Source organism: Anarhichas minor, unplaced genomic scaffold (genome assembly GCF_050575085.1).
Source record: "Anarhichas minor isolate MPS153535 unplaced genomic scaffold, ASM5057508v1 ptg000058l, whole genome shotgun sequence".
Taxonomy (NCBI): Eukaryota; Metazoa; Chordata; class Actinopteri; order Perciformes; family Anarhichadidae; genus Anarhichas; species Anarhichas minor.
This window is the reverse complement of record NW_027466504.1, coordinates 11,539,959-11,566,885: the sequence shown is the minus strand read 5'-3', so window position 1 is coordinate 11,566,885 and position 26,927 is coordinate 11,539,959. Positions and strand designations below refer to the sequence as shown.

Sequence of the window (26,927 nt, the reverse complement as noted above, 5' to 3'; positions counted from 1 at the left end):
ATTGTTTTCTCCAAGTGTGACAGCTGAATGCGTTCGAAAAGTTGACTCAAACAACAAAGTCTCTTCAGGACTGTTGAACCCTCTGCACTTACAGAATAAACCCACGCTGTGGATACGTGCTATGTCTGTACTATCAGCTGCTATGCTACCTGTAAACAGAAGACACGTGACACACAGCGCTGCCTGTCAGGGGCTTTGCAGCAGCAGGACGAATGACGGCCGAGTTGGAGGAAGTTACTGGGAGCAGCTGTGCTAGTATGTAATCCTATACGCGTTGGGTACGATATTGCAGCAAAGGGAGAGGTAAGACACTTGTATATTAAGAGAAATGTGTCAAAAGATCCAAACTGCACGCGATGGAACAGATGCATGTGGGCGTGATCATCTAACGGCCGTTATGAGCACTCAGGCTACAAACAAACTTGGTAACTCGAGGCCTAGGCTATGCTAAAGCGACCTAGCTAGTCTGACAGATTTAGCATCGAACTGTCTAATATTTACATTTTCTGGCACACATTTTTAGCTTTTCTGCCACAGATTTTTATTGTTTTAAATAATATTATATAGGAACAGTGTTTGAGTTTAAAACAGTGAGGTACCTTGGGTGATAACTTCCTTCATAAGTTACCGTTAGCTTGCTAACAACGTACATGCTAACGCTAGCGTTGTGCAGCGGGTTGTCGCTAGCCGTCCTGTAACATTAGCATGCTAGCTAGAAACACTTCAATGGGAGAACCTGTACACAGAAACGCGGTTATTCATGTGGGCATTAAGTCGTATTAGGTGGCATTAAATCAACACTTCTAGAGATTTGCCAACATATCTAAGTCGTATTTTCACATGAGCACTGTTCAGTTCTGGCCTGCTCAAGGTTGTGCTGTTGTAACGGGATCTAAAAACGGTAACTTGCAGTAAAGCTAACATTAGCTTCTCTCTTTGCAGGTTCTCCAAGTGTGCCATAGCAATAGTTTTCTTGCACTTGCGTTAATGTACCTCGAACCTGTTGTTAGCTTGGTAATGTGAACGAGCCACGGAGGAAATGGCCAAAACTGAGATAATGGCTTAATGTAGGACAGCAAGACAGGCATCGTTTAACGTTAAAGTTTTATACTGTCCGTCGCTCTATTTCCAACAACTGTAAGGGGCATTCCGCCTGAAATCAAACACATTTCGTGTGTTTTCCTACATGCGAGAGAGTTCTTGAACATAGTTTGAACCTGAAAGACCAACCATTTAGGGCACAGGGGACCTCACAGTTGACAGTTTGGTTTCCTTGTTATCGGACAGCTTTCAATCGAGGTTATCCACATTTTCAATAGTTTTGGTTCAAGCTAAACTAATATGCAAATACTGTGTTTTTAGTCCTTAAACCTTAATTTTCTTTATTTTTAAATAATAATAAAAAAAAAGGTTAAACACTTCTTTAGCTACATCTTAAATTTGCATGTTGTGCCTGCTATCGGTTGAATAACAGCAGATTTCAGAATATATGGTGGGTAGGTTACTCTAACACATTAATCCTGAATGTTGCCTTTGCCTTTCTGGTTCACCTCAAATATTACTGCAGTTTCCCCTTTTGTTTATCATCACATGATCTGAAAATAGAAAATTCAAAATAAATGACTTGATAAGGAAACCCAAAGCCAGTAGAAATGTGTAGTGCAAAGCACTTTTTGAGTATCTTGCATGTATTTCTAACTATAGATTAATTTCACACTGGCCAGGTCCCGAGACTATTTGGTCGCCGAAAATCATCAAGTTAATACGGAGATTTGGAAGTTGGCCCTTAAATACTATGCTCCACAAAAGTGGAACAATCTGCAGAAGCTTGTACATTTAGACAAGCGAATACCTTTTAATCAATTTAAATCCCGTTTGACTGACAAAGAGCGGTGTGAATGCATGCGTTTCCTTTGAGTTGATGTTGTCCCTCATGTTGATGTTGTTGATTATTTTATTTTGAAGTCACTAATCAAGGGATGCTGATCTCATTTGGTTTTAGACCGTATGTTTCGCCTGTTGCCACTGAATATCTGCTCAGATCCTCTCTAGCCTGGTTAGATGGATATGGTACATGATGGCTGTTTTGAAGCATTATTTATATCAATTTTTTTATCAAAATGGGTCATTTGATTCCTGCTTTCCCTTCTTCTGTCTGTGTTGTTTTAATACAGGAAGGCAGGAGCATTCATGGATATTGTGGACATTAATCATTTAATACCCAGTGACCAGTTGGACGACTCCCTGATAACAGGTCAGAATTTGGAATGTGAAGCCGGTAATGAGTTTGGGACAGGACCCCGACTGGAAGAGTCACTGAAGAACATGCTCAGCGACAAAGACCCCATGTTTGGATGTGCAAGCTCTCAGTTCAATCTGCTGGACAATGAGGACTCCACTTTTCAGATTGCTGGCTCAACAGGTATGTCACAAGACGTTAAAAATGTTTATTTATACTGGTTCCAACTATCTATTCTCTGATATGCTTAGTTTTGAATTTTTCGTCAGCTTTTCAGGTGCATAAAACAAATCACACAGGCATACCTCCCTAGTTTTAGGTATGCAGGGAAAACTGTCAACATCTTTTTGTACGCAAACATTTTAATGTCAGCATTAGCAGATGATATACATCACATTCAAACTGTGTTTTATTTTTGTTTGAGATCAAAATCACCAAGACTCAATGGTGTTTTTTTTCCAATTTATTTTCATGTTATTAGATTTTAAAGAGCATGCAGGATACCACAGCTATCTTAAGTAAGCCACCCTCTAACCGCACAGTTAGATATCTTGTATATATATGCACAGAACACTTTATTTTAGCTTTGAGTCTAATGGACCTTCATCATGATGCTCTGGTGAAGATCCTTTAGACAGAAAGCTAAAATAAAGTGTACTCTGCATAGATCTAAGTGTACGGATATCTCTTCTATCAATTACATTTTAAAGACACAGATACAATAATACATCATCAGTGTCAGCCAACTAGCTAATCTTCAACTGTTGAGATTGCCATTTTTACTTCTATCAGTGGTAAATATTGTTTTAGTTGTTTTTTTTAGCAGATTTGCATTTCTATTAATACACAGGGAAATAAACTATATTTTATTTGTTCTGGCTGTTGCAGTTCTCGCTGATGGTTCAGCATCCACAGGCCCAAGCAGCGAACTAAAAGTTGCAGAGATTACACAAGCCAAGCAACCTGTTGCCAGGCGGAAGAAACGTCCACGTAACTTAGAATCCGGTGAGTTGCTCATTTAGATTGCTGTTTCCACCACATAGCACCTTCAAATTCGAGATGGCGTGACACAGATCTTTTCTATGTTTGGTCTCTTCTTGTTGAAACAGAACATAGCAGTAGTCCACAACCCGCCAACTCATCCACCAAAACCATGATCCGAGTACGAGCTGGAAGGAAACCAGCCAACAGGCTACAGAACTCCTTTCTTATTGAGAAAGGAGTTAAAGGCTCCCAACTGAAGAGAGAATTAACTCTGGGAGGGCGTGTTGATGTTAACAATCTCGATGGTGTTTTATGGCTGAATCCCTCTGTTGTATTGCGACGATTGACAGTCACAATTGCAGGATTCAGGATTGAACTGCTTCCAGGACCCTCTTACACACAGAATGTTGAAGCGAGCCAGTCTGCAGGCCATGACGGTGGTCTTTCGTATGCCGTGCTGCCAGATAATGCTGTCAATGTAGAGAATCCCACACCTGAGAATGTGGCAGAGGTGGATGTAATTGAGAAGAGCTCTGCGGATGATGGAGCCCTCGGGCTGGGCCCGTATGTGAATCCTAACGACGTGCAGACCTCCAACGGGACTTTAACGGGGAGCACCGACACGCAGGAGACAAATCTCGACAATCTGAGTGTTCCTGAAAAAGAAAAGTCAGTCAGTGAAGCAAAACATGACATCAAAGAGCCACAAAACATTGAGAATAACAGAAGCGCTGTTGATAACAAGACTGATGATAAGGAAAAACAACAGATTGTGGCCCAAACATTGTTAAAGTCCAAACAGGGACTGACCTCTAACAAGAATAAGGACTTGGTTTCAGGTAAACCAAACAACATGATTAAGGGACATAAAGTGTCCCAAAGCATGCCATCCAAAATCCAAAGAGGAGACCTGCACAAAATCAAATCTCCAAAGGAAAAGAAAGACATTTCACCTTTGAAAAGGCCAGCAGAAAACACCCAAAGTGAGCATGCTACTAAGATACAGAAGACACAGGACGCAGGAGAGAGTAAAGTGAAGCCAAAACTGCCAAGTACACCGAGCCCTGTGGTGAAGAGGAGCCCTTCATCTGGCAACCGAGTCGACCAGCAGGGACCAACGAAACATCCTCATCCTCCCAATATCTCCAAAGTTGAGACCGCTAATCCGACGCACGGTTGCCTAGGCCCTTCTCTAAAAATGCCAGAGGAAGGTCAGGAAAAGCCCAAACTGAAAAAGCCAGAAAAGATCCTTCAAAGACAGAAAAGCAAAACGGCAAGAAGCATCTCTGTGGATGAGCCGCAGCTGTTTATTCCAGACAATGCTCCTGTTGTGAAGAAGGAAACGGCCGAGGAGCAACCGGCTAACAGCGAGACTGCGTGGGATGGAAACAACTGCTGTGGCCTTTGCAAAAAACACCACAATAACATGTAAGTGTTGCGAGATCATTATTTTGTTACTCAAACTTAATGACGCTATGCTGTGGATTTAACTCGACAGGTAAGGTGTTTAGATTGTTGCACAAGTGTGAACAACATTAAAATGTCAACGAGTTCAAAGGGACAGTGCACCCCAAAAGCAAAAATACATATTTTTCACTTACTTGTGGTGCTATTTATCACTCTAGATTGTTGTATTGATAATCCACAAACTGACAACCAGGTCTATTGATAATCTTGAGTTACCGGACACATTGCTGTTGACTTCCAGCCAACTCGCACCAAAACAATCGTGAGTAATAAATAGCACTACAGGTAAGAGGAGAAATATGTGTTTTTGATTTTGGGTGAGCTGTGCCTGTAAGACTTGAGAGGATGGGTATGATTATGGGAACATCAAAGCTAGTGATCCACAGTATTTGTACAATTATGACCCGACTGGCTTTCAGTCAAATATGTGCTTAATTAAACAAGAAGGGAATTGTAATATTAGTGTCATCTGTCTCTCTGTCTCTTGGAAAGCTTTTCAGCAAAAGCACCTTTTGATAATATCCGTCCTTCTTTTTTTTTTTTTTTTTTTTTTTTTTTTTAGGTTCATGGTAGGTTGCGGTCGCTGTGACGACTGGTTCCATGGCGACTGCGTTGGTCTTGACCTGACGAAGGTCCGTGAAATGGAGGAGGAGGATCAGATGTACGTGTGCTTGAAGTGCTGTGAGGAGGAGAGCAAAAAGGCGGAGCCAGAGCCCCCGAGTGCAGCCAAACCAGAAGTTCAAGCTAAGGCTGAAGTACAGGATCTAAAGCTGCCTCCCAAGCCCCAACCGGGACCCTCCCAGAAGCTCGCATCAGTCAAACCAGTAAGACACGTACATCGTGTCCTATAGTAGCTGTTAGATCATGCATTCAAACTCACCCTGTATTTTGTTTTAAGGTTGGCTGGGGGGGGTTATAATATTTTATGTGGTGTCTTTTTCAATTTTGTGGATATTTTCTTCAACGACTGGAAGAATGAATAATATGCCTAATATGCTTTTTGCACTTTTCTCTTAAAAAAAGGATCCTGATAGAAGGCAGTCCACAGATGTCAGAGAAGCAGCTCATAAAACAGGTATTTAGTAGTTTGTTTTTGCCTTGTTCTGATTTGTGTTTATCAAGGTAACTTCAGGTTTCACTCTTGTGTTTTTTTTTTTTTAGGGTTACAACAGTGTTTTCCTTCTTACCAGGGTTAGGTCGCCATGTGAACTTATGCTGCACACCTAACCTGCTCCGGAGCAAGTTATGTTCGAGATAACAATCAACTCATAAAAAAAGGACCGCCTACTGACCATTTAAATCTCTGTATGTGGATCAAAAAACAACATTACACAAATACTAAGAGGTTACAGGCTAATCAAAGTCGTTATCCGGTTAAAACAAACACCGTTGCAGCTGTCAAATGCAGTAGGACGGTGTGAATGTGTAAAGTAATAGATGTATAATATCACTGACCCATCAAGAGCACGAGTGATGACTACAATTTAATTTGTGTATTCAATTAACTGAATGTGTTGCTTAGATGTAGTCCTATAGATACCTTGCTTACTGTTGGTCCCCGTCATGTCTTTATGTTTTAAACTTTGATCATTCCTTCTATGCCTGGCAATGGGACGTGACGTCAAAAAAGCAGTCTTGAATATTTAATTCTATGGACTTACCGAAAGAAAGTAACAGACGTCAGTATTAAGATGGCAGAGTGGACCCCGACGAAATCTAATGTCGTGAGCTAGCGTTGGCTAAGCTAATGTTAGTTGAGTGATATCCCGCTGAATCAGTAAAGATGCTAACTGAACTGGCTAAAAAATCTTAATTTGTAAGTCGGTACATTGCCATCAAAGGATTGTTTTAGATAATATGTAAGCTCGTAAGCCACAAATTGACTTTTTGTTGTTTTTAATCAATGAAACAAGAAATCAGTCAGTTTCTAATCAAAGCAACCGGAGCCGTAGCGTTAAGTTGTAAATCAATTATAATGGACTCAAGGATGAACTCATTCGATTTTAGTGGTCAAAGGTCAAGTCACTCACAAAACACGTCTTTGGCCATCACTCAATGGATACATATGCTAATAATAAACAATTTCACACAAATGTCTAATAGGAGAACTAACAGTGATAACATTTAGGAGAGACATGGATTTAAACTGCAACATGGTTGTTTGTTGGAGGCTACGAGGCAGTAATTATAGCTTGTGACATACTATACTATTACATTTTTATACTGTACTGACGTTTTTTAAATTCTTGCACAACATGCCATATTATTACATTTTTAATGGGATTTTTTTACGACATATTGTACCATGACATACTTTCCTGTGACATTTTTGAGTTTGTTGATCTGTTGCACCTCTAACATCTAAGCAACGCATTAATACACAAATGTAATTATAGTCAAGTCTACTCACTAAATCGGCTAAATAGACTGTAAATAGGCCAGTGGCATTATTAACATGTCTAATGTTATATTTTCCTCTTTGTTTGCAAAATATGGCGTCATGCTGACAGTAGACTTGTCAATGTTTGTTTGCTGAAACACCACCTTACTTACCGAGGATGATAACCAGCATCATGTGACCGCTTACCGTGATAATAATAAAATAAGAAGATATCCAGGGATTGTTGAACTTGCACCAGGCTGTGTACACGGGTCAATGTTATTACAAGACTGAACAAAGAAAGGAACAACACATGACATTATATCTATTTATTTTTCATACACAGGGTGATAGCAGGTTTTTCTTCTATAAATGAATAACTTGATTGAGTAACTTTCTCCCAGCTGTGCATCTTCTTGTTAGATTACGTTATCGCAACTCTGTTTAATGATTCATATTTTGTAATCCTTGCGGTCACAGGTTTTCACCCTCCTGTTCAGCAGATGTTGTCGTTTCTCTCCTCACAGGTGTTCATCTGAAACTAGAGACAAAAAGTAAGACATCAGCTTCAAAGAAACCTGTGTCTGTGGAGGCAATTAGACGAAGTGTGCGTGATTCTCTGAAAGAAATACTTATACAGAGGTAAGTATTTCATGAGTGAAAGCAATTCAAAGAATTGTGTAAATACTGAAAAACAAATACTGAATCTTCTACAAGCATCAAACACGGGACGCTTTCTGCCTTTCAGGTTGAAGGAGTCTGATTTGAACGTGTCAGTGGAGAGGGCCACTGAAGTCGCCAAGAAGACGGAGAAAGAGCTTTTTTACTTGTACAAAGACACCGACAACAAATACAAGAACAAGTACAGAAGCTTGATGTTTAACCTCAAAGATACTAAAAATAATGTGAGTACCATTTCAGATCAGGCAGGGTCCAACTTTAAAGTGTCTTTGTGTTGCACTTCGGTACATACAAAGTTACATTTGGCTTATTTTTATTTGTTTTAATTGTGTTTTTTAGGTCCTCTTTAAGAGGGTTCTCAAAGGAGAAATTTCTCCTGGTAACCTGATTCGAATGAGCCCCGAGGAACTGGCCTCGAAAGAATTGGCTGCTTGGCGACAAAGGGAGAACCGACATGTAAGTGATGCTTTAGTCTTTGTTGTTGTTTTCTTACTAATTGTTTTGCATAAAATCACAGCGTTAAGCTCAGTAAGTAGTATTAACATTGTTCTCTTTTATAATTTGTTTCGAAAAACTGTGGTTGTATTTTGGAATGCAGAACATTCAATAGACCTCTAAAAAGTGATACATTCCTCATTTTACAGACCATTGAGATGATTGAAAAAGAGCAAAGAGAGGCAGAGAGGCGGCCGATCACTAAGATCACACACAAAGGTGAAATAGAAATTGAGAGCCAAGAACCAGTGAAGGCACCTGAGCCTGCAGAGGTAAGGGACACGACAAATAGTGCTGTATGTTTACTAGTAGAAGAGGGTGACTAGTGTGCTTCATTTTATTTATTCTTTTCCTCGGTAGCTTGAGCCTCCTTCTAAAGCAACAGAAGACTCAGTGGAACCTCCGAATACCCCGGAGAACAAAGCAGCGAGTGGCGACGCGGGGAAAGACACCACCAGCCAACACAAGTCTCACTTATTTGACCTAAACTGTAAAATCTGCACAGGTAAACAAGGAAAAAATTCATCTTCATTAAGCCCTTTAGTCTGCTGATGTGTCACCATCTTCTGTTACCAACTTGTCATGTTATGTTTCTTTCTTTTCAATAAGGTCGTATGGCGCCCCCCGTGGAGGAGGCACCAACCAAAGTGGTCAAAGTTGCTACTACAGTGGTTAGGAGGCAGTCCAGCAAAGCAGAGGAGACGCAGAGCACAGCGAAACCTGCCGTCGACGACGATCTGCACCTCACCGTTTTAGAAGAGAGCTTCCGAAACGCTCAGTCAGGCTACGAGGGAAGGTCAGCAGTTATGTCCGACACCGTGTGGTTCTAGTGTTAATCTCGTTTTTTTTTGCAAAGTTTGCTCCATCCGCTTTCGTCATCTTTGTCACAGGTCGGATCATAAAGCTGGAAGAGAGGAAGAGGCCGCTTTCCTTATTAACCTGACCTCCCCGTGGCAAGGACTGATTCATATGCACTCTGTGGCAAAGTTTATGACTAAAGCTTTCCCCGTCTCAGGCATTTTGGATAACGTGACTGAGGTAAAGTGGACAACAGCTGAACATCGAGTTTGAGCTGCTGCAAAGTGTCTAAGACTGAAGTACTGTCAGTGAGGTTTGTCTTTTTCTCTCAATAGGACCTTCCAGACAGCGTTCAAGTTGGCGGAAGGATCAGTCCACAGACGGTGTGGGACTACTTGGAGAAGATTCGGGCAACTGGAACAAAAGTGAGTTTTTGGGCAGCTTTCCTTCTTAAAGGGGATTAAACAGCCTATAATAAAATGCAGTCATTAAATATAATCACCCAGAATTACATAAACGAGCAGCTTACGTCACACAATTAACATCCCGGTTTCATGTGATGCATTATAAAGCTGCTCCATTGAAGAGTTATGGTCAACTTCTTGCACATGGATTGCAGATTTGACTGACTCGTGCGTTTTCTTTTATTAAAGGAGGTGTGTCTAATTCGCTTCTCCCCCGAGACGGAGGAAGATGAGATTTCCTATACTCTTCTGTTCGCCTACTTCAGCAGTCGTAGGCGTTTCGGGGTCGTGTCCAATAACCTCAAACAAGTGAAGGACATGTATCTCATTCCTTTGGGTGCGACTGAAAAAGTTCCACATCAGCTCGTTCCCTTTGATGGGCCAGGTAACCTGAACACAGAAACCTAATTTATCTTCTCTCTGTCAATGATCTTACGTTTTCTCATCTTTTAAACTTCATTCATCTTTTCATTTTTACAGGTTTAGAAAACAACCGCTCCAATCTTCTCCTTGGACTCATAATTCGCCAGAGACCGAAAAGTGACTTTCTTCCCGTGGACATGAATGAAACTGCCAGGATTGTTCCTGAAATCAAGCCCATCACCATCTCCACAAAAGAAACCCGAGCAAAAGAGGAGGAGGAGATAAAATTCCTCTCTTCCTTGACTGCTGCACATAAAAAAGAGAAAGACAAACCTCTTAACACGCCTGAAGATGTTGATGAGCCAATTACAGAATCTCCAGAAGAACCATCTGCATCAGAGGAGACCAACAGTCAGGAACCCCAGAAACCACTGCGTTTTCTCCCAGGTGTGTTATTGGGCTGGGGTGGGGAATTGCCGCCTCTGCCAGATGTTGGAGTTAAACATGCAACAGAGGCCTCAACGGAAAACTCTAAAAGTCCAACAGCTGCTGCTCCTCGAGAGCGCTTTGTCTTCAAGAAGAAAGAAGCTAAAGCTGTTAAAGCTGAACCGGAAGTATCCGGTCCGACTGATGCGTCCGCTGCTAACAACCCATCAGGAAAGGATCCTGCAGTGGTGACCCGTAGTGCACCAGTCTCTCTGAAAGATAAGCCTCCAGATGTATCGACCGAAGCGTTCCTGGCAAGCTTGTCGGCAGCTCAAATTGGGACTGAAACTAGCAGCGCTGCCTCTGCGAACAAAGGCAACTCTGGCCTTTTGTCTGAAACCGAAAAAGCTCCGTCTGAAGGGAATTCTTTGTCGCAGTCAAAATCCCCGGCTGCTCCAGCTCAAACGAACATCTCTAAACCTCCTTTAAGTGGAATATTGAAAAAGTCTTCAGCATATTCCAGTGTGAATGTAGATAAAACAACCGCACCACAAAAGGATCAAGCCAGCGTGAATGTAGATAAAACAACCGCACCACAAAAGGATCAAGCCAGCCACCCGGCGCCTTCGAGTCCCAAACCTGTTCCTGTGTTGAGCAGCACTAGAAATGATTCAGTTACACTATTTCACCAAGGATACTTGCAGGTTTCTCAGGCCAAGAAGAAACCTGAGGGAGAAAAGCAAACGACTATTCAATCATTCGCCGGTGAAAAGGAGGATCCTGGCATGTCCCGGGCTGCTGCTGCAGTAACTCAGACAGTAGATCCTCCTCCAGTTCAAGGACCACAAGCAGCAAGTCACACGGGAGCATCTGAGCTCCAACACGACTCCGTAATGACACAAGCTTTCCCAGCATGCAACAGTGCTTCACTAATCCCACCGCAGCAGCAGCAGCCCCAGGTGCCTGGTAGCGACGAACACCCAACGGACCCTCCGAATACGTTGTCCAGCCCACACACCCAGGATCAGAACCACAGTGCACCGTGGGCTCAGGACAGCACTTCACACATTCTTCCCGGACTTCAATCATCGCAGTACGCCGAGAGCTACCCGGAACCAGCCGGCCAGCCGACTTCCCTGGCCAAAGATCCCAAGCGTCTAGAGGAGCGATACAACGACCCGTGGGAGAGGCCGCGGTCTACGGAGGAACGGGACCACCACGGGAGGCACAGCCATCACAGGGACGCTCACCACGGGAAAAAGGGCCGACACCACGACCGGGAGAAAAAGCACGAACGCAGCCACGAGCGAGAGAGGAGCCGGCACCACGGACACTCGGAGGACCGCTACGGTGAGAAGAGAAAAGAGAGGCACCACAGCGACGATCACAGCAGCCGTCACAAGGACCGACACAGACACAGACGGGACTCTGATTATGAGAACGGACGGAGAAGTTCAAAAGACAGTTGATTGTGTTGTTGTTTTTTAAAGTCCTGCTAAGAAAGACTTTTAGCTTGTTGGTCACGTGGCTGGTTGAAACCACTCCGGCCGTGTTGGCTGACAGTGGAGTTGTTTGTTACTTTATACAGCGATCTGCAGCTATTTGACATTTCCTCCATAGAAGTTCCATTTTACGTTGTCGACGGTGCAGCCAAAGTGAAATACAGTTTCAGTGGTATTGAAGACACGTTCTCTTCAAGCCAAGAAGTACTGAATATTGGAACAACTTTAAAATTTTAACCTTTTTATTGTGTATATATATCTTGTTCATATTGAGCTGCTGTGCTGATCAGTACATGTTTTCAGACTTGTAGTAACATGCAAAACAAGTTTGGACCATGTGGTGAAAAGTTTAAGATGGCATGAAGGTGAGAACGCATTTAACTGAGGACCGTGATCTAAACGGCAACTTGGCTTTTTCCCCCTACTTCAATTTTTTTAAATTGCTAAAATATTTTACAAACATTTTTTTTTTTTTAACGTATATACATTTTGGCTTGTAATATACATTAGAGATGAAGTGTGCCTTTGCACTGTGTTTATGTACAGTTCATAATAAAGCTAATCTTTTTTTTATTATTTCTTTCTAAATGTATTAAAGGTAAAACTAACTAATACAGATTTATATTGTTGCATTACAGCTATTTATTTGAGGTGACAGACTGGAACAACTGACTCGGGGAATACAACTTGTGTGCAGCACTGAATCAGACGGTGCACCTGTATCCCAGTAAAATCAATATGATCCATAACAAAGTCAGATGAGAATTCAGTGGTACAGTGTTGAAGAAGCAAGTATTAAAATATAACTACGTGTGAACATAACTACTACCAAGTGTTACACAAATCTCCTTGTGGAGGGCCTTAGACAACACAACTAATATCAAGTTTTATATCGCACCACTACTACTCATTGCCCTCATAAACATTAAAACCCTCACTATTGTTGAGAAACAGTAGCGGCTTGGTATCTTTAAACAAATAGACATTTCTGAGACTTCCTTCGAAGCCGTTTGAAAACAACCCAGCAGTGACAATTGATACATTTCGGTACAATTCAAATCCTCCAAAATAAAGCTGACCACCATAGTTTAAGGCCACGTAACGCTCGAATGGGTCCAAGTCGTGGAAAAGGACTCTCTTGTAGTTCAGGAACACCTGGATAATTGTGCCGTTTAAAAATATGGAGACATTGTGCCACGTGTTGCAACACAGTGTGAGATTTCTGAATTCTATCGGGACGGAAAGTCTCTCTCCAAGATTGACAGCGATTTTGAGGTGGCCGTTGTCGAGTCCAACTGCGAGGTAATCATCATCTTCATGTTCGGCCCGACCCATCCACATTACCATGCTGTCGTTTGAGCGTGTGTGGAAGCTGAAAGAAACCTCTGTGTATTTAAAATTCCTTGTGTTGTATCTCGGGTCCTGATATTTAACATATGAGCTTCCCACAAACTTGAGGGTGTCCGTGGCTATTTCTGTGTCGCAGTACCTCCCACCCCACCCCAAGGGGCATATGCAGCGGTAGGAGGTGACGCTAGATGGAGCACATAAGGAACCCCGTTTGCAGATGTTGTTTACACAGCTTACAGACTGGTTACACACAGAGCCAGTCCATGATGGCAGGCATAAACATGTGAATGAGCCACTTCCTGATGCGCTGCAGCGACCTCCGTTGTGGCACACCTTGTACCCGCAGGCGGTCCCATCCCAGTCCCCTACGTTCGCTCCACTTATCGCCCCGGTCTCTGTTAACTCAAACTCCTCACCGTTGATTAGAAGTTCTCTTAAACCCCCAGTGAAGCCCAGCGGCTGCCCTTCAGTTGCATCCACAGAGACGAAGCTCAGAGTGGACACGCCCCCGACAAAGATGTCTGTAGCAACATCTAGGGTGGTCATCCCTTCAGTCGCATGCTCTCTTATCTCCTTATTATCCAGACTGAGGAAGCCTTGGTGACCAACTCTTCCAGCCTTCACTGTGTGCCAGGTCCGGCCGTGCAAGTCCACTCGCTGAACAGACTGCAAGACGTGGGTGCCATCCCCGAGGTTGTATCGAAGCTGGACAAAGCCGGATGTCAAGGAGAGGCAGAAGAAGTCTCCTGTAGAAATAAAATAAAAATAGTAAGACATGTCTCGAGTTCTTTCTCGTTTAAATGTCACACTTTACGATTACTTTTTTACGACATGTGCTAAAACTTGAATGTGACATGCTACAATATTACTTTTTTATGACTTTTTTCATGAAAAAGTCATAGTATAGTATAATGTCACAAAAAGTCATAGAAAAGTCATAGTATAGCATGTTGAAAAAAAATCATAAAAAAGTCAGCATGTTGAAATAATTATACTATGATGAAAAAGTCATAGTATAAGCATGTTGAAAAAAGTCAGTATAGTGTGTCATAGAAGTCATAGTATAGTGTGAGGGAGGACAAATGTATGCGTTTGCCACTATATTATTTTCTCCAAGGTTATCCTATGTGTTTATTCATCTATGTAAAATGTATGCATTTATTTTGATTCTATATTACACGTTTGCTCAGGTAATCTTTATAATCTTACTTTTGTACTCTTTTGTATCAAACTCGGTTCAGGCCCCGGCATAGTCATACAGTCACTGACATAGGATTAGTCACAGGATTCATGTCTCTCATGAGTCCTAAAATTAGGTAAAAGTCCAGTTGGGACTGGCCGCAATATCACCCCTACCACGCCCTAGGAAAACAGGACGCCCTTTGTGTATGGGCCCAGGGACCAGAATGTCTGGCTCTTCTTGGGTCACTGTGACCGGCTGACGGCCGTGATGTCTCCAGAAGTTTGGCAGGAGCATTAATAAATAAGAAGGAAGGGAGGGGGGGGGACTGAGACAAAGCGGGGAAAGACCCAAAGCTACCATCCAAGCAGCACATAGGCCCAAACATAGTAGAGGTACAGATACTGGACATTGGACTGCATTCCTGTTGAGTTAGCATGATGGGGAACAGAGATCAGTAGGATCCTCTGACAGGTGTCCCTTATGATATTGATTAATTAGTGAACCAACTGCCTATCTCAGCAGCCCAGATGTCCCCCACTCCCACGGGGAAACAGGATGCAAATAGCCAAGGAATCCCCTACTGGAGTCTTGATGAACGAAATTATTGTTTAGATGAACATTGAGGGCTGATGAGTAAAGGGGGGTCATCCTGCATGGGGAGGGGGGGAGTATAAAGTAAGTTGCATTTCTTTGTTCTAGTTCAGTTGAGTCCGGACAACTCGATTTGCTTGTATTCTGTGTAGTGCAAATAAATCTGCGTGAACTGAAGAAACTTCAATCTCTCTTGTGTTCTGTGGGTGTTCGTCACTGAGTTCCTGTATTAGTGAGAATCCTGTGGTATCTCACCACGAGTCAGATAGCAAATAAGTGTTAAGCCAGCTTTTATATATTAAGGTAGAATCAACTTCAAGCCAACGATCATCGACATTGAAAAAAACCACAAGTGTGTTGAAAAAAGTCATAAAAGTCATAGTACTGTGTCGAAAAAAAAAAGTAATTAAAAAGTCATAGAAAGTCATAGTATAGTATGTTGACAAAAATCATAAAAAACATACAAAAAAGTCACAGTATAGTATCTCAATAAAAATAAAAAAAAGTCATAATATAGCATGGCAAATATAGTCATAAAAAGTCAAAAAGTTAGTATATTATGTCAAAAAAGTGGAAAAACATCAGTGATGTATGTCGAAAAAAAGGTCATAGTATAGTATGACGAAAAAAGTTATAAATAAGTCAGACTACATTTTCAAAAAAGTCCGAAAAAATCCTAGTACAGTATGTAAAAAAGTAGTGATAAAGTCACATTATGTCAAAGAAATTCATAGAACGTTGGAAATATTCACAAAAAAGTAAAAGTAAAGTTATCCTACAGTTTGTTGAAAAAAGCAAAAAATAATTACAGTATATGTTAAGAACATAGAATAGTATGTTGAAAAAGTTCAGAAAAAGTAATAGTAGACCATGTTGAAAAAAGTCAAATAAGCATACAGTATGATATGTTGATAACAAAACAAGGATCAGAGAAAATAGTGATCTTACATATCAACACACTGACATTCTGCACAGTAAACAGTAATATTTCGTTCATTAAAATAAGCTGGAATTGAATGTCCTCACCAGCTTTGGCACCGAGATGTTGTGCAGTGTAGACAAGGATGCCATCAGGTGATAAAGGCTGGAACTGCAGCTGCACAACAGTCCTGTGTCTAGTACTCACAGGTGGGAATGACATCCACGAAGACTGGTTACTGCTGAAGAACGGATCACTGATGGCCACAGCTGAACAGGCAAAACAATAGAGCAGTAATTGAATAGTGACGGTCTTGTCTTATGAAATGAAGGAAAAGAAACATTATTATTATCCAGTTATGATTCAATGATGCAACCTTTTTCGCAGTAGAGTCCTGCAGTCCCCAGGGGGCACTGGCAGGTATATCCATTCGGGAGAGGGATGCAGGTGGAGCCATGGGCGCACAGAGGAGGGGGGCTGTGCTCGGCATCACACACAGACACCGTCTCAGAACAGAGTGCTCCCTTCCATCCAAATGGGCACTGGCAACTGCAGACGCACACAGTCAGGCACTGTGAAAAGCTTGTAAACACTGTCAATCCCTTTTGCTATACTTGCACTGTGTAACTGGTTTTCTATAGGGCACTGATGTCTATCACAATACATATGGCTATACACAGTATACACATGACATAAAGCTGCTGGGGGCATTCAACTCAACTAGAAAAGACTACATTATGTTATTCACGAGTGGAATCATTCTAAATAATCAGAAAATGAATCGAAATATTGTTTATTTTCACTTACTAGACAGATGAGCCGGAGTTCACACATGTCCCTCCGTTTCTGCAGTGGACATGAACACACGGGTCGACTCCACACTGACCCACGCTGCGCCCGAACGCAGGATGTCCCGAAGGCTGTCCCAGCACTTGGAACTTTCTGTCTCTTCTTGTACGAAACTGCACGTCAAAAATGCACCCTTTGAAATGAACAAACAAACCGACTGTATGTCAGAGGGATATCTTTAATTACTCTGATAGGGGATTGTCGGAAGAAACAGGGCAGTCTTTCCGTGTATGAAAATAAATGGTGCGCACACTAAAATGTGATTAATGTGGTCGAAATTAAATTCTTTGATGGTTGTTGTATTCTGAGAAACCACAGGGTTTCCTATCAAGTAAACATACTGAAATATGCATGTCTTTGTTAGATGTCAACTATGAATTTGATGGAATATAATCTCTGCAGTCTCGACAGTTCACATCCAAGATGTCCCCCCCACTCATCATGCATCTGCCTCATCATATTTGCTTTTTGCTTCCATAACGCAATTTTATCAAGACAATATTTGCTTTGGCCTGTACCTGCAGAGCACAGGGCCCTCTATAAATACAAGGCCTGAGCACAAGCCATGTAGTCACATGCACACTCCTGTCTCTCTGCTGCATTAGTCATTGGCATAAACAGGATGCAGGGGAAATGTCATGCTCATTCATGAATATTCATGGTGTGATGCTGTCTTCTTGGCAGACTCAAGTGATGGTTGCTGTGCTGCAAAAAAATAAACCGTCGAAAAGCGAAGCAGATTCTTGAGGAAGATTATAAAAGCTATTTATTTTTTGTTTTAGCTGCATTCACCCACTCTTGTAACAGAACCAAGAAACCAGAGGTAGCATTAATACCTGTCAGAAAAGAGATTTTCTGTTCCAGAATCATATTTTCTACTAATTTCCTATCATGACTGGGGTTCAAAAGGTAAATCAACCTCAAACATTTCAGCAAGTCTGATGAAATCAGTTTAAAAAGACAAGTTTGACAAACATAAACTTGCCCATTTTTTACCCAGAAGCCACAGTACCTCCTCTGCCACCTTTCCACAGGGGGAGTGTGGATCTGTTGATAACTGGGAGTGAAGTGCATTATCAGTTTGTTCACTGCCAGCCATCATGATTAGCGCTTGAGGAAGGTCACACAGATCTGATTAGACGCTCATGAGTTCTCATTACATCCCGAGCAAAAAGGTCGCGGTACCACCAGTGTCGCATGACTCAGGTAGTGCTTATACCAGCAAAGGGGAGTATGACAATCTTATACAGCATGGGCAAACGGGTGCTTTACCAAAGCTGATTTGATTTTGGAAAGTTTATTTGGCAAGCAGAAAAATGAATAATGCGATGATGAATAAGCAAACACACAAAATGGCTCCAGTCCTTAAATATTAACAGCTCTTGCTCACCTCAAATGGATCCGCCGTGACATTTTGTAATAACAAGCTTCATCGCTGTAGTGGAGAGACTAGAGCTCTATATGGTTATGATGATATTCATAGCTGTTGTCTTCATTACGTTTATGGCAATTTTGCTCCACAGTTCCGCACATTAGCGGGCACAATGAATGCTCTCCAGAATACATTCGTACATTGGGTCACCTGAGAGAATGATGTTGATATTAACGAAGATGATTTGTATGGCACCCTTGTTCAACTGACTTATCATCAGCCGGATTGGATTTGCACACAATGCAAAAGCGTACAGGGGGTGTGAAGTGATTAAAGGGTGCAGATACAATCAACCTCAAAGCTCTGTTCTGGCGTAATACAGCTGTCCGAGCCTGTCACTGCCTTTTTCATTACGCACCTTCCCCTCTGCTCACAAAGAGACAGAGATCCTGGGAGAAACTCCAAGTCCCAGTGCTATAACTCCAGACAACAGTGTTGGGTTGTAATACAGTCGTGGCAGCCTTACCCAGAAAGCCGTGACGGAACCTGGATCCAAGTGGCAGCAGTTCAGGGGTGTACTCATTATATCCACCAACAAAGAGCTGGTTGAAAACATTGAGGCCCAACAGGGGTCCTGGAGTGGATCCTGTTCTGTTCCGTTGTCCGTCAACCTGAGAAAAACAGTACAATGTCAGTACTCCAGCTCGAGGCTTACTAGCTGTAGGCGGCAGCATAGGAGTACAATACATTTAAAAAATCTGCCAAAAATCTGACTTTGGATTGATCGCTGAGTTATTCAGGCACCAATTGGCATATTTGCCACCGTAGCTACCATACTCCCATGCTTTTGAACAGACAGGCCTTTCTGACTCGATAGAATCTCACTCTTGTTGCAGATTTCTTTGCCACAGAAAATGGCTAGATACAGATACAAATCAGAAATAAATAGCATACAACCATTCTCCCACTAAATGTTGCTAACGGAAATAAATATTTCTTTCTTATCTCTTCGATTCTCTGGTGATCTGCTAAGCTTTACCTCGGGACCTCCTTGAATGGTCCTGACCCCCAGGTTGGGAGACACTATTTTAAGAGAATGGTCTTTGAAGCATTGAAGCTGGTCTAGAGGCTTGTGGTGGTCCAACAACCCAAAAGATGACACTTTTCAAAACACCAAATCACCTTCAGCCATCCTCTTTTCTTGGACCTTCCAAATGTGACGGTGTGAACGTTGATCTGGCGGTTAAGTCGATCACTGACTATGGTTGCTACACCTGATCCAAGGTTGAATTTATGCACAACTCTGCCATTTCGTAGTCCCAAAACGAGGAAGTCATCGCCAGCGTTGCCTGGAAAAGACACATAGTTTGTCAAGACCGCAGTAGACATATATATACACTCACACATGTCCTCGTTAACACTTCATCTATAACATCTATGACTGTAAACAATTAGCAGCAGATGGAAAAGGAAGTCTTGGCCCGGACATCTGCTGGCTACACCGGATCCCCAACAATACGGCCCCTTGCCCCCAGAGGCTTCTCTGACGTCAAACATATAGCTGATGGGTTCCATAATTGAATTCCATGTAACTTGATCACTGCCATCCAATAATAGAAGATCCACTTCATTTAACCGATGGTCATGCAAATTGTGTGTGTTTCATCTATTCTGATATTGTGCCTTTGCATTTGCACCATGTTAAATAGTGCTGCTCTCTCTGCTGACAAGCGTTTCATTATTCATATTTCTGTTTTGTTTGCCTCCACCTCGATGAATTTAACTCTTAGGAGAAAATAAGTCCAGAAGATCCTCAAGTTTATTATAATTCTTCATCGTTTTATGAAATATGCTGTTGACAATAACACCTGCTACCACACAGAAGGGAGATCCTAATTTAAAGTGATGGCTGCTGACAGCATCCCATTGCACCAACACATCAAAGCCTGTTTAATGCAATTAAGACTGATACTTTTGAGATGCTCGGTTCACATGTTCCTTTTTATTCTAGCAATGCCAACATGCTCTTTGAAACTCAAGAACAATAACAGTTTAGCTGGATATCAATTAATTACTGGAGTGCAGGAAGACTCATTATTAATGCCTCAAAATCTGCCAGGAAAGAAAATCCTGAGGGAATCCTCTTGATTAGAGGATCTCAGAGGAGATTGGATATCTATTAGGTAAGCACATTACCATACACAGCGGGTGAAATCTCTCAAAACACTTCTTTTAAAATCCTTAATGAAGTTTGACAACTCAAATCCATTGAAGCAGACAACTCAAAGCAGTTTTCCTCTTTTCATTTGCCCGCCAGAATGATGTTAAACAGCTGTGCGGATGTCTAGATTGAGCTCACCTTGTCCTTTATGCCCAGCGAACAGCATCAGGTTGTCTTTCACAGCAGATGAATTAATGGCAAGGGTGAACTTCAGCTTGAACTCATAGAAGAAACTGAGGCTCGGGATGGGGGAGTAAGCCACGAAGGAAGTGTAACCAAACTCGTCACTTCCACTGAATCTGGCACGAGTTATATTGATGGCTGCAAAAACAAAGACATTCACAAACACGTTTATTTCATATCTGTGTTAAAATCGCGTTAACCGGTGTATGTTGGGTTCTGTGTCTGTGCGGTTTGAATTGAACAGGTTGGATTCATTATCTCCCTCACAGGTTGCCAAAAGATGGCACTATTGCTACACATTACATATCAGGGGTTAGTGAAATATTTTCCTTTCTGAATGCTATTAGATGATGACCTGTTTTCAAACACCATCACCTCTTCAGTCCTTTTCTATTTTCATTAGTAGCTGTTTAGGAAGTGTTCTGGCGAGCACGCATTGCTTCATACCCAATGTTCACAAGGGTGGCACAATAATCCCAGTGATATTCAATTACAATGTCAAGTTTACTTATTCAATCATGCTCTCTTGTATTCCATCTCAGCACACCCATCTCCTTGATTTTACACTGGGGACTCAATGTAAATGTCCCCGTGCTCGTTCAGAATTACATGCTGCCGTGTTTTTTTGTTTACACACCAGTGAGCATTCAAACAACAACAACAACAAAAAAAACTGCTCTTCTTCAACACCTTGCATATTCTTCTGAAGCCCCAGGCGATGGCTAAGAGGGGTTCAAAGCTCCCCCTCAGCTCTGTTTGGCTGCTAAATTATTAATAAAGCCAGAAATGCTTCTGTTATCATCCCTAGTATGGTAGCGCTGTATTTGCCTATTGTTTCACTGAATGAACTGTAAGCGGCTACATCTACGGTGTGAGTTTGAGTTGACCGTACACATGATCAACTTTATGCCTTGTAATAGCAACTGAGCTCAGACATCAAGCAAACATGTCGGCAATTAATGCAAAATGAGATGACCTTGAGTGTATTCACTCTGTTCATGGACGAATTACCCTTGAGCATATTGTACAAATGAAATAAGTGTCTGAAGTGATCTATACTGACATCTGCTAATTTTAGATGACCAGGAATGAATACAAATGATGTTGTTACAAATGTGATATATTGCTTTACATTAAATACAATTTGATTTCAGAATTCCAACGGATTTATTTCTAAACTTCATTTGAGTGCCTATTAGTATCTGTGTCGTATTACTTATGTACAAGAGGTGCACATAATATCAGGAACCGTACCGAGACAACACCGGTTTCTACATTTGTGAGGGTCATGTTGTTCACAGAAGTGTTTCCCTAAGTCGAAACTTGAAGGCATCGTTTGTAATGTTGCTATTTAAGTTCCATTATATTTTAAGTGTTTGTTACCCTGTGATTGTGTACGGGACAGGCAGACAAGAACATCATACTCATTCAACCATCACACAGACAGCCACTAGCATTATCTATAATGTGTGAATACAATCAACACAAATCAGGAGGTGTATTGGTATACAGTTGTGTGTTCCTCTTTATGGTTTCTATTAGAAAACTCATCATTGTATAACGCTTCGAAATAAAGTGCAGTGCTGGTGAAATTAACTAGTATAGCTGCAGAACATATTATTAACAAAGAGACTTATGGAAAGCTCCCGTGAAATGCATCCATCTATGGACGATAACGACATACTCTGTCAAATAACATCACATAGTATTTCCACTTCGCTTGGTATTTGTGTAATGTGGAGCAAACAAACAGGAGCTGCAGGAGAGGAACAGATATGACATTCAGCGGCAGATTGTGATATGCATTCTGAAAGAAATGCAGGTACACGATGTGCATCCTAGCTGCCACTGAGCAGCTGAAAACAGCTCTACTGAGGTAGAGATACTGTATACAGAATCATTGTCTTTTCAGGCTCGACAAAATGCAAAGTTAACAGAATTTTTACGATATCAGTACTTCACTGAATACTGATGCTGAATAATACTGCTCAGTGTTTAAGCACAGATGTTAAAAAACATTGAAAATGGATTGTATGAAATGTATCACAATACGACGTAATAAAAAAAAGATTGTATTACATTACTGTATATTTACAGTTAGCTGTTGTTTTTGTTTATTTTAAGACTGTATTAGTATTATTTTATTTTTCTTGCAACATTTTCTGTTGCTTTGTCCACTCACACCTGTCACTTTACGCATCCTCCCTTGACTTGAAATATTTTCAAAATTGTAGAAACAAGATGTGGTAGTACTGTACTAGTAATACTGTATATTTCACGTGTGGTGTATTTTCTATCAATCAGAAACATGAATCTATAGGAGGTATCGGCACTTTTTATACAAAGGTAAACCATTACTACTTCTGAGTGAATTCATTTTAAATATCCATTAATGTTTCATGAGCTCGAGTCTTGAGGCATTTCAGCATCAATAGCACTTCCTAGTCGTCCCTTTCCCGCTAGTTCAGAGACCAACCTTATCTACTAAAGTGCACATGGGAACTGAACTAAACATCTTGTATTTAGAGAAAAATGTTTCTCTTTCATGTTTACTGCTGGACAAACAACTTTAGAACTTTCTCAAATAAAAGACAACTACCATGCTATCACTGACAGTATTTAGATAAGGCTACCACATGAGGAAAAGTGCACCAAGTAGCATGCAATAAAGCCCAGGGGACCTTAGGAGTGATCAGTTTTGACTCTGATCGTATCTGATGTTATCAGGATTAAATTCAAATGTCAGCCGTATACTTAGTTTGACACTGGAAGGTTAGATTACTCTGTTTGGGATGTGGCTGCAGAGAGTCTGTGGCAAACTACGTATATGCCGAGCACCGTGCTGCTCCTACAGCCAATTTAATCAAGCAAAACCCTTTATTTCTTTGAACCACAACCTGTGAAGCTTCTCTCTCTTATGGTCGTACTGTTTGCAGTCATAGAATAGAGACTTAAAACCGCTCTTGAATGCCTTTAAAACAGAAATTCCCATTTTCCATGACTGCTTGGTCATCCTGAACTTTAAGCTTTATGCGACTGCCTTATTTAACAAGTTTGAGTACACAATAAACAATAAACAAGAGTCTACAGTCATGCCGGCAGCTCTGTGCAAAATGTCAGCATGCTAGCATAGTTACAATGACAATGCTAACATGGCATGCTCATGTGTACCATTGTTATCATTTTAGTTTAGCATGTAATGATGCTAACATTTTTTAATTAGCAGTAAATACAAATGGGAATGTCTGTGTAGCAAGTATTTGATGATTAACCAAAGTATCGGACAAAACCTTTTGACCTGTTAATGGTGCTGGAGGAAAAGTCAGTGAACAGAATTTCATGAATTTCATTGTGAGATAATTGCAAGACTGTCGTAAAGTGATCTGAACTAGAGTCATAATGTTACCAGTTCAGAAATTGTCATTAGTATTGGTTAGCCAGTCAAATCACATTTATATTGCTGGGGAGTTGTGTGATATGAATAGGAAGTTATTGTTACTAGCATATTGTGTTATAAGCTACAGTATGAGGAAATGGAAAATAACAATAATAACCACATACAGCAAGCTAACGTGCTGGTAATGTGAGATCAATGTCTTGCTATACAGCAGAATCCTGACATCTTCACAGAAAAGTTCATTAGAAAAGTTGCTTTGAGCGACACTGCTGAAATTGTTGGGAAATAAGATCTTATGAACTAAAACGTCTTTTGGAATATTCAGTAAAGCGGCCGTGAGTTTTGCCTTGATTATCTGACTTTGCAGGAGGAAGACGTTTCTGCCTTTGCAGCGTCATTTTGTTTCATTAATCCCTTTACTTAACAAGAGACTCTCATTTTACCAACTGCTCAGGGCTTCTCATTCACCAACTGTTTTCAGATCAGCGTCTTAATAAAGTTGCTAAATCTACGCGACTCCTCTATCTGCGCCGGGTTGTTCTCTGTAACACTTACGTTCCTCACACAGTAGACCTTGTCTTCCGTAGGGGCAGAGACATACGGCCTCCAATGGAGACTTTGGGATGCATGTGGCTCCATGACCGCAGGGGTTGCGCTCACAAGCATTGAACTGGCACAGCCGGCCGGTGTAAAGCGGGGGGCACTCACAGAACCAGTCCTCAGCATCACTAAACGAGTAGACATAGAGGGAGAAATCATTAGGCCAGAGGTGAAAATGGACCATGACATTGCAACACGTTCCAGATGCTTTACAAGCTCACGCAGAGGCCAACAAAACAGGGAGATAATGATGAAACACACTGTGCTGCATAAAAGATCTGAAAAGACGCTGAGAGTAAATGTGTCCAGCCTGATGGAATACATGTAATATATGAGATCTGCTGAAAACACAAGCGTTTGAGTGAACGTGTGGATGGTGGTAGCTACTGCAGAGGCAACATATCTTTTGGTAAAGGTAAACACACGCACCCTGAAAAATAACAGCAGAAAGCAGATGATTAGTAGCCTGTCAGAAAACACATAACCAGAACTTGTACAAGATTTTGTATGTCTTCGTTCCTCGATTTATATGCGCGCGCTTCCTCTCTAGGCAAGAAGAGGAAGGTGATCCAGCATGCAAAGTAATATCCAGACAGGGTCTTACTAAAATCCACTAAGATGTGCACAACTTTGAAATATCAGATAGAGGAAGCATTGGTGGAGTTTCAAGTCTCTAAATTAATAATGCGTTTTGAGCAGCAGCACTGCAGGATGCATTTTGCTCATTGAGAAACTGGCTTCTTCAAATGAAATATTTACATTTTGTCACTGGAGTTGAGCATTGTTGGATATGACTGTATTGAAGTAAAAAAGGACGTCATATATTGCAGTATAAAAATCGAGTGTATGCTTATTAAAAGGCTGCTAATGTCAATTCCGAGACATTTTAAGGCACAATACACCGCTACACACTGTCGCTGCCAATTGTTTCAAAAATAACAATCACAGATGCGTTGAACTGAACTGAACAGGCGTTGTCATTTGTATAATCTTTGACAACATGCAAGAGGAAGAATTAGATATATAATGGAGCACCTTCTGGAGCAGTCGCAATGTTTCAATGCTTTGAGTGCAGCTCATGTGTCCCCTGCATTGTCAGTCAGTGTTTGTTTTTAAATGTTGTCGACACAAATATTGCGTGGGTTGCGTGCCTCCAGATCCTCCAGTTTCCTACCCCAGTCAAACATGCAGGATATGTAAATTGCTGGTAGGTGTGAATGTATGTATGCGTAATTGTCTGTCCGCTCTGAAACTGCAATTTATCCAGGGCTCCAATACTCCGGTCTGCACAGAATAAGATGCATGGATTCACAAAGTAAATTGTTTCTTCTAGTTGTAGAAAACTTTTTCACGGGTAATTTCTTACATGATAAAAATGTAAACATGAAAGACTTTACAATGAAGCTACTATAGGTACATAATCTCACAAGCATATTCTGCTGATGTTATGTTATATTTATACTTTAGATCATGTTCACACATTTGGAATGAACTGCCACATTTCAAAGGCAAGATATTCATGCTCTCTGTGGTCAATTTTTAAACATGCTTCAATGTGGACTAATTTCTACCAACAGCTTTTGGGGCTTAGTTGAGGATATTCTTATTAGAAAAAAAGATAATAAAAGATAAGAAATAAAATTGAAAGCAGTATACAATCCACAGGACAGATAAGAATCAGTTGAGCAAGTTCTGCCTGCCATGTGTTTGTGTTTGCAAGAGATAAATATCTTTAAGTAGTCACAGAACAGATTTAATCTTAAAACAAATAAAAAAAGAAAAACCCACATATATGGTAATATCAGGCACGATAAACCATTAAAGATGAATTGTCAGCTGACTTGTATACAAGCACTTAAAAACAGGCAGCAGATATTCCTGGATCGAAAAAGGTAAAGTGTAAACAGAGGCAAAGGAACACTTGAGTTTTGATTGGCCTAATCAAATAACGCAATGTGTGTGGTGACAAAAGGTTATTTTAATTTAGCTGAGGCAATTACTTTGATGATGTAATCGTTGTAATGTTTGCAGACTAATTTGAATATGTTAATCCCGAATGCATGACGTTGGTGCTCGTCATATCTCACGCCATTCAAAGACTGCACCGCTGCAGCACACCGGCTGGATAAAATATTTAGGAAGACTACATTTTTAATCTAATGGTTACCAGACAAAATGATGAATAATTGACCAGTTAGCTTATGATATCCCTGTCAGCAAGAACAATATGATGTGCGGCCATATGCATTATCCCTTGTTAGTTATTTACAGCACACTTCTTTTCAAGTGCTTGTTGGTATGCAAATACACTTCTACAGTAAGACCCTGATGAGGCTCTGCTGCCATGGCAGTCTTCAGTTCTCGGGTTGAAAGCGTTTAGCCCACTTCATCCTTTGTTAAAATGAAAAATACCTCTGTGTTTTGCAGATATTATTTATAGAGAAGAACTGCTTTGGTACTGAA

General features: G+C 41.2%; 2 protein-coding genes across 3 annotated transcripts in view; one reads left to right on the top strand and one right to left on the bottom strand.

The window, feature by feature from the left end:
• The first annotated feature begins 170 nt into the window (after window positions 1-170).
• phf3 (PHD finger protein 3) lies at window positions 171-12,372 on the top strand. Of its 2 annotated transcripts, none has more exons than XM_076076669.1 (16): window positions 171-303; window positions 2,175-2,422; window positions 3,128-3,244; window positions 3,349-4,651; window positions 5,253-5,514; window positions 5,714-5,765; window positions 7,598-7,712; window positions 7,819-7,975; window positions 8,091-8,207; window positions 8,396-8,518; window positions 8,607-8,751; window positions 8,856-9,042; window positions 9,137-9,284; window positions 9,380-9,469; window positions 9,698-9,893; window positions 9,989-12,372. In XM_076076669.1, the coding sequence occupies exons 2-16, from the start codon at window positions 2,191-2,193 to the stop codon at window positions 11,764-11,766; spliced, it is 5,022 nt and encodes a 1,673-aa protein (XP_075932784.1). In that variant the 5' UTR covers window positions 171-303; window positions 2,175-2,190; the 3' UTR covers window positions 11,767-12,372. The 2 variants fall into 2 exon arrangements, with proteins under 2 accessions (XP_075932784.1, XP_075932785.1); XM_076076670.1 differs by lacking the exon at window positions 171-303 and adding an exon at window positions 2,721-2,757 and having other exon boundaries at window positions 2,255-2,422.
• The window catches only part of eys (eyes shut homolog), a 136,655-nt gene continuing 120,654 nt past the window's right edge, over window positions 10,927-26,927 (bottom strand). The window contains exons 43-50 of the mRNA XM_076076668.1: window positions 24,420-24,592; window positions 20,423-20,605; window positions 19,246-19,412; window positions 18,590-18,734; window positions 16,650-16,824; window positions 16,219-16,391; window positions 15,950-16,111; window positions 10,927-13,895 (exon numbers count right to left, since the gene is read on the bottom strand). Coding sequence (XP_075932783.1) covers window positions 12,703-13,895; window positions 15,950-16,111; window positions 16,219-16,391; window positions 16,650-16,824; window positions 18,590-18,734; window positions 19,246-19,412; window positions 20,423-20,605; window positions 24,420-24,592 — 2,371 coding nt within the window. The 3' untranslated portion in view covers window positions 10,927-12,702. The remainder of the gene's footprint in view (window positions 13,896-15,949; window positions 16,112-16,218; window positions 16,392-16,649; window positions 16,825-18,589; window positions 18,735-19,245; window positions 19,413-20,422; window positions 20,606-24,419; window positions 24,593-26,927) is intronic.

Excerpts from the sequence above, each read along its gene's own strand:
- phf3 (XM_076076669.1), top strand. The coding sequence starts at position 2,191 with ATGGATATTGTGGACATTAATCATTTAATACCCAGTGACCAGTTGGAC. Across the intron at positions 4,652-5,252 it reads AAAAAACACCACAATAACAT|GTTCATGGTAGGTTGCGGTC; the intron begins GTAAGTGTTGCG and ends TTTTTTTTTTAG. Across the intron at positions 5,515-5,713 it reads AGCTCGCATCAGTCAAACCA|GATCCTGATAGAAGGCAGTC; the intron begins GTAAGACACGTA and ends TCTTAAAAAAAG.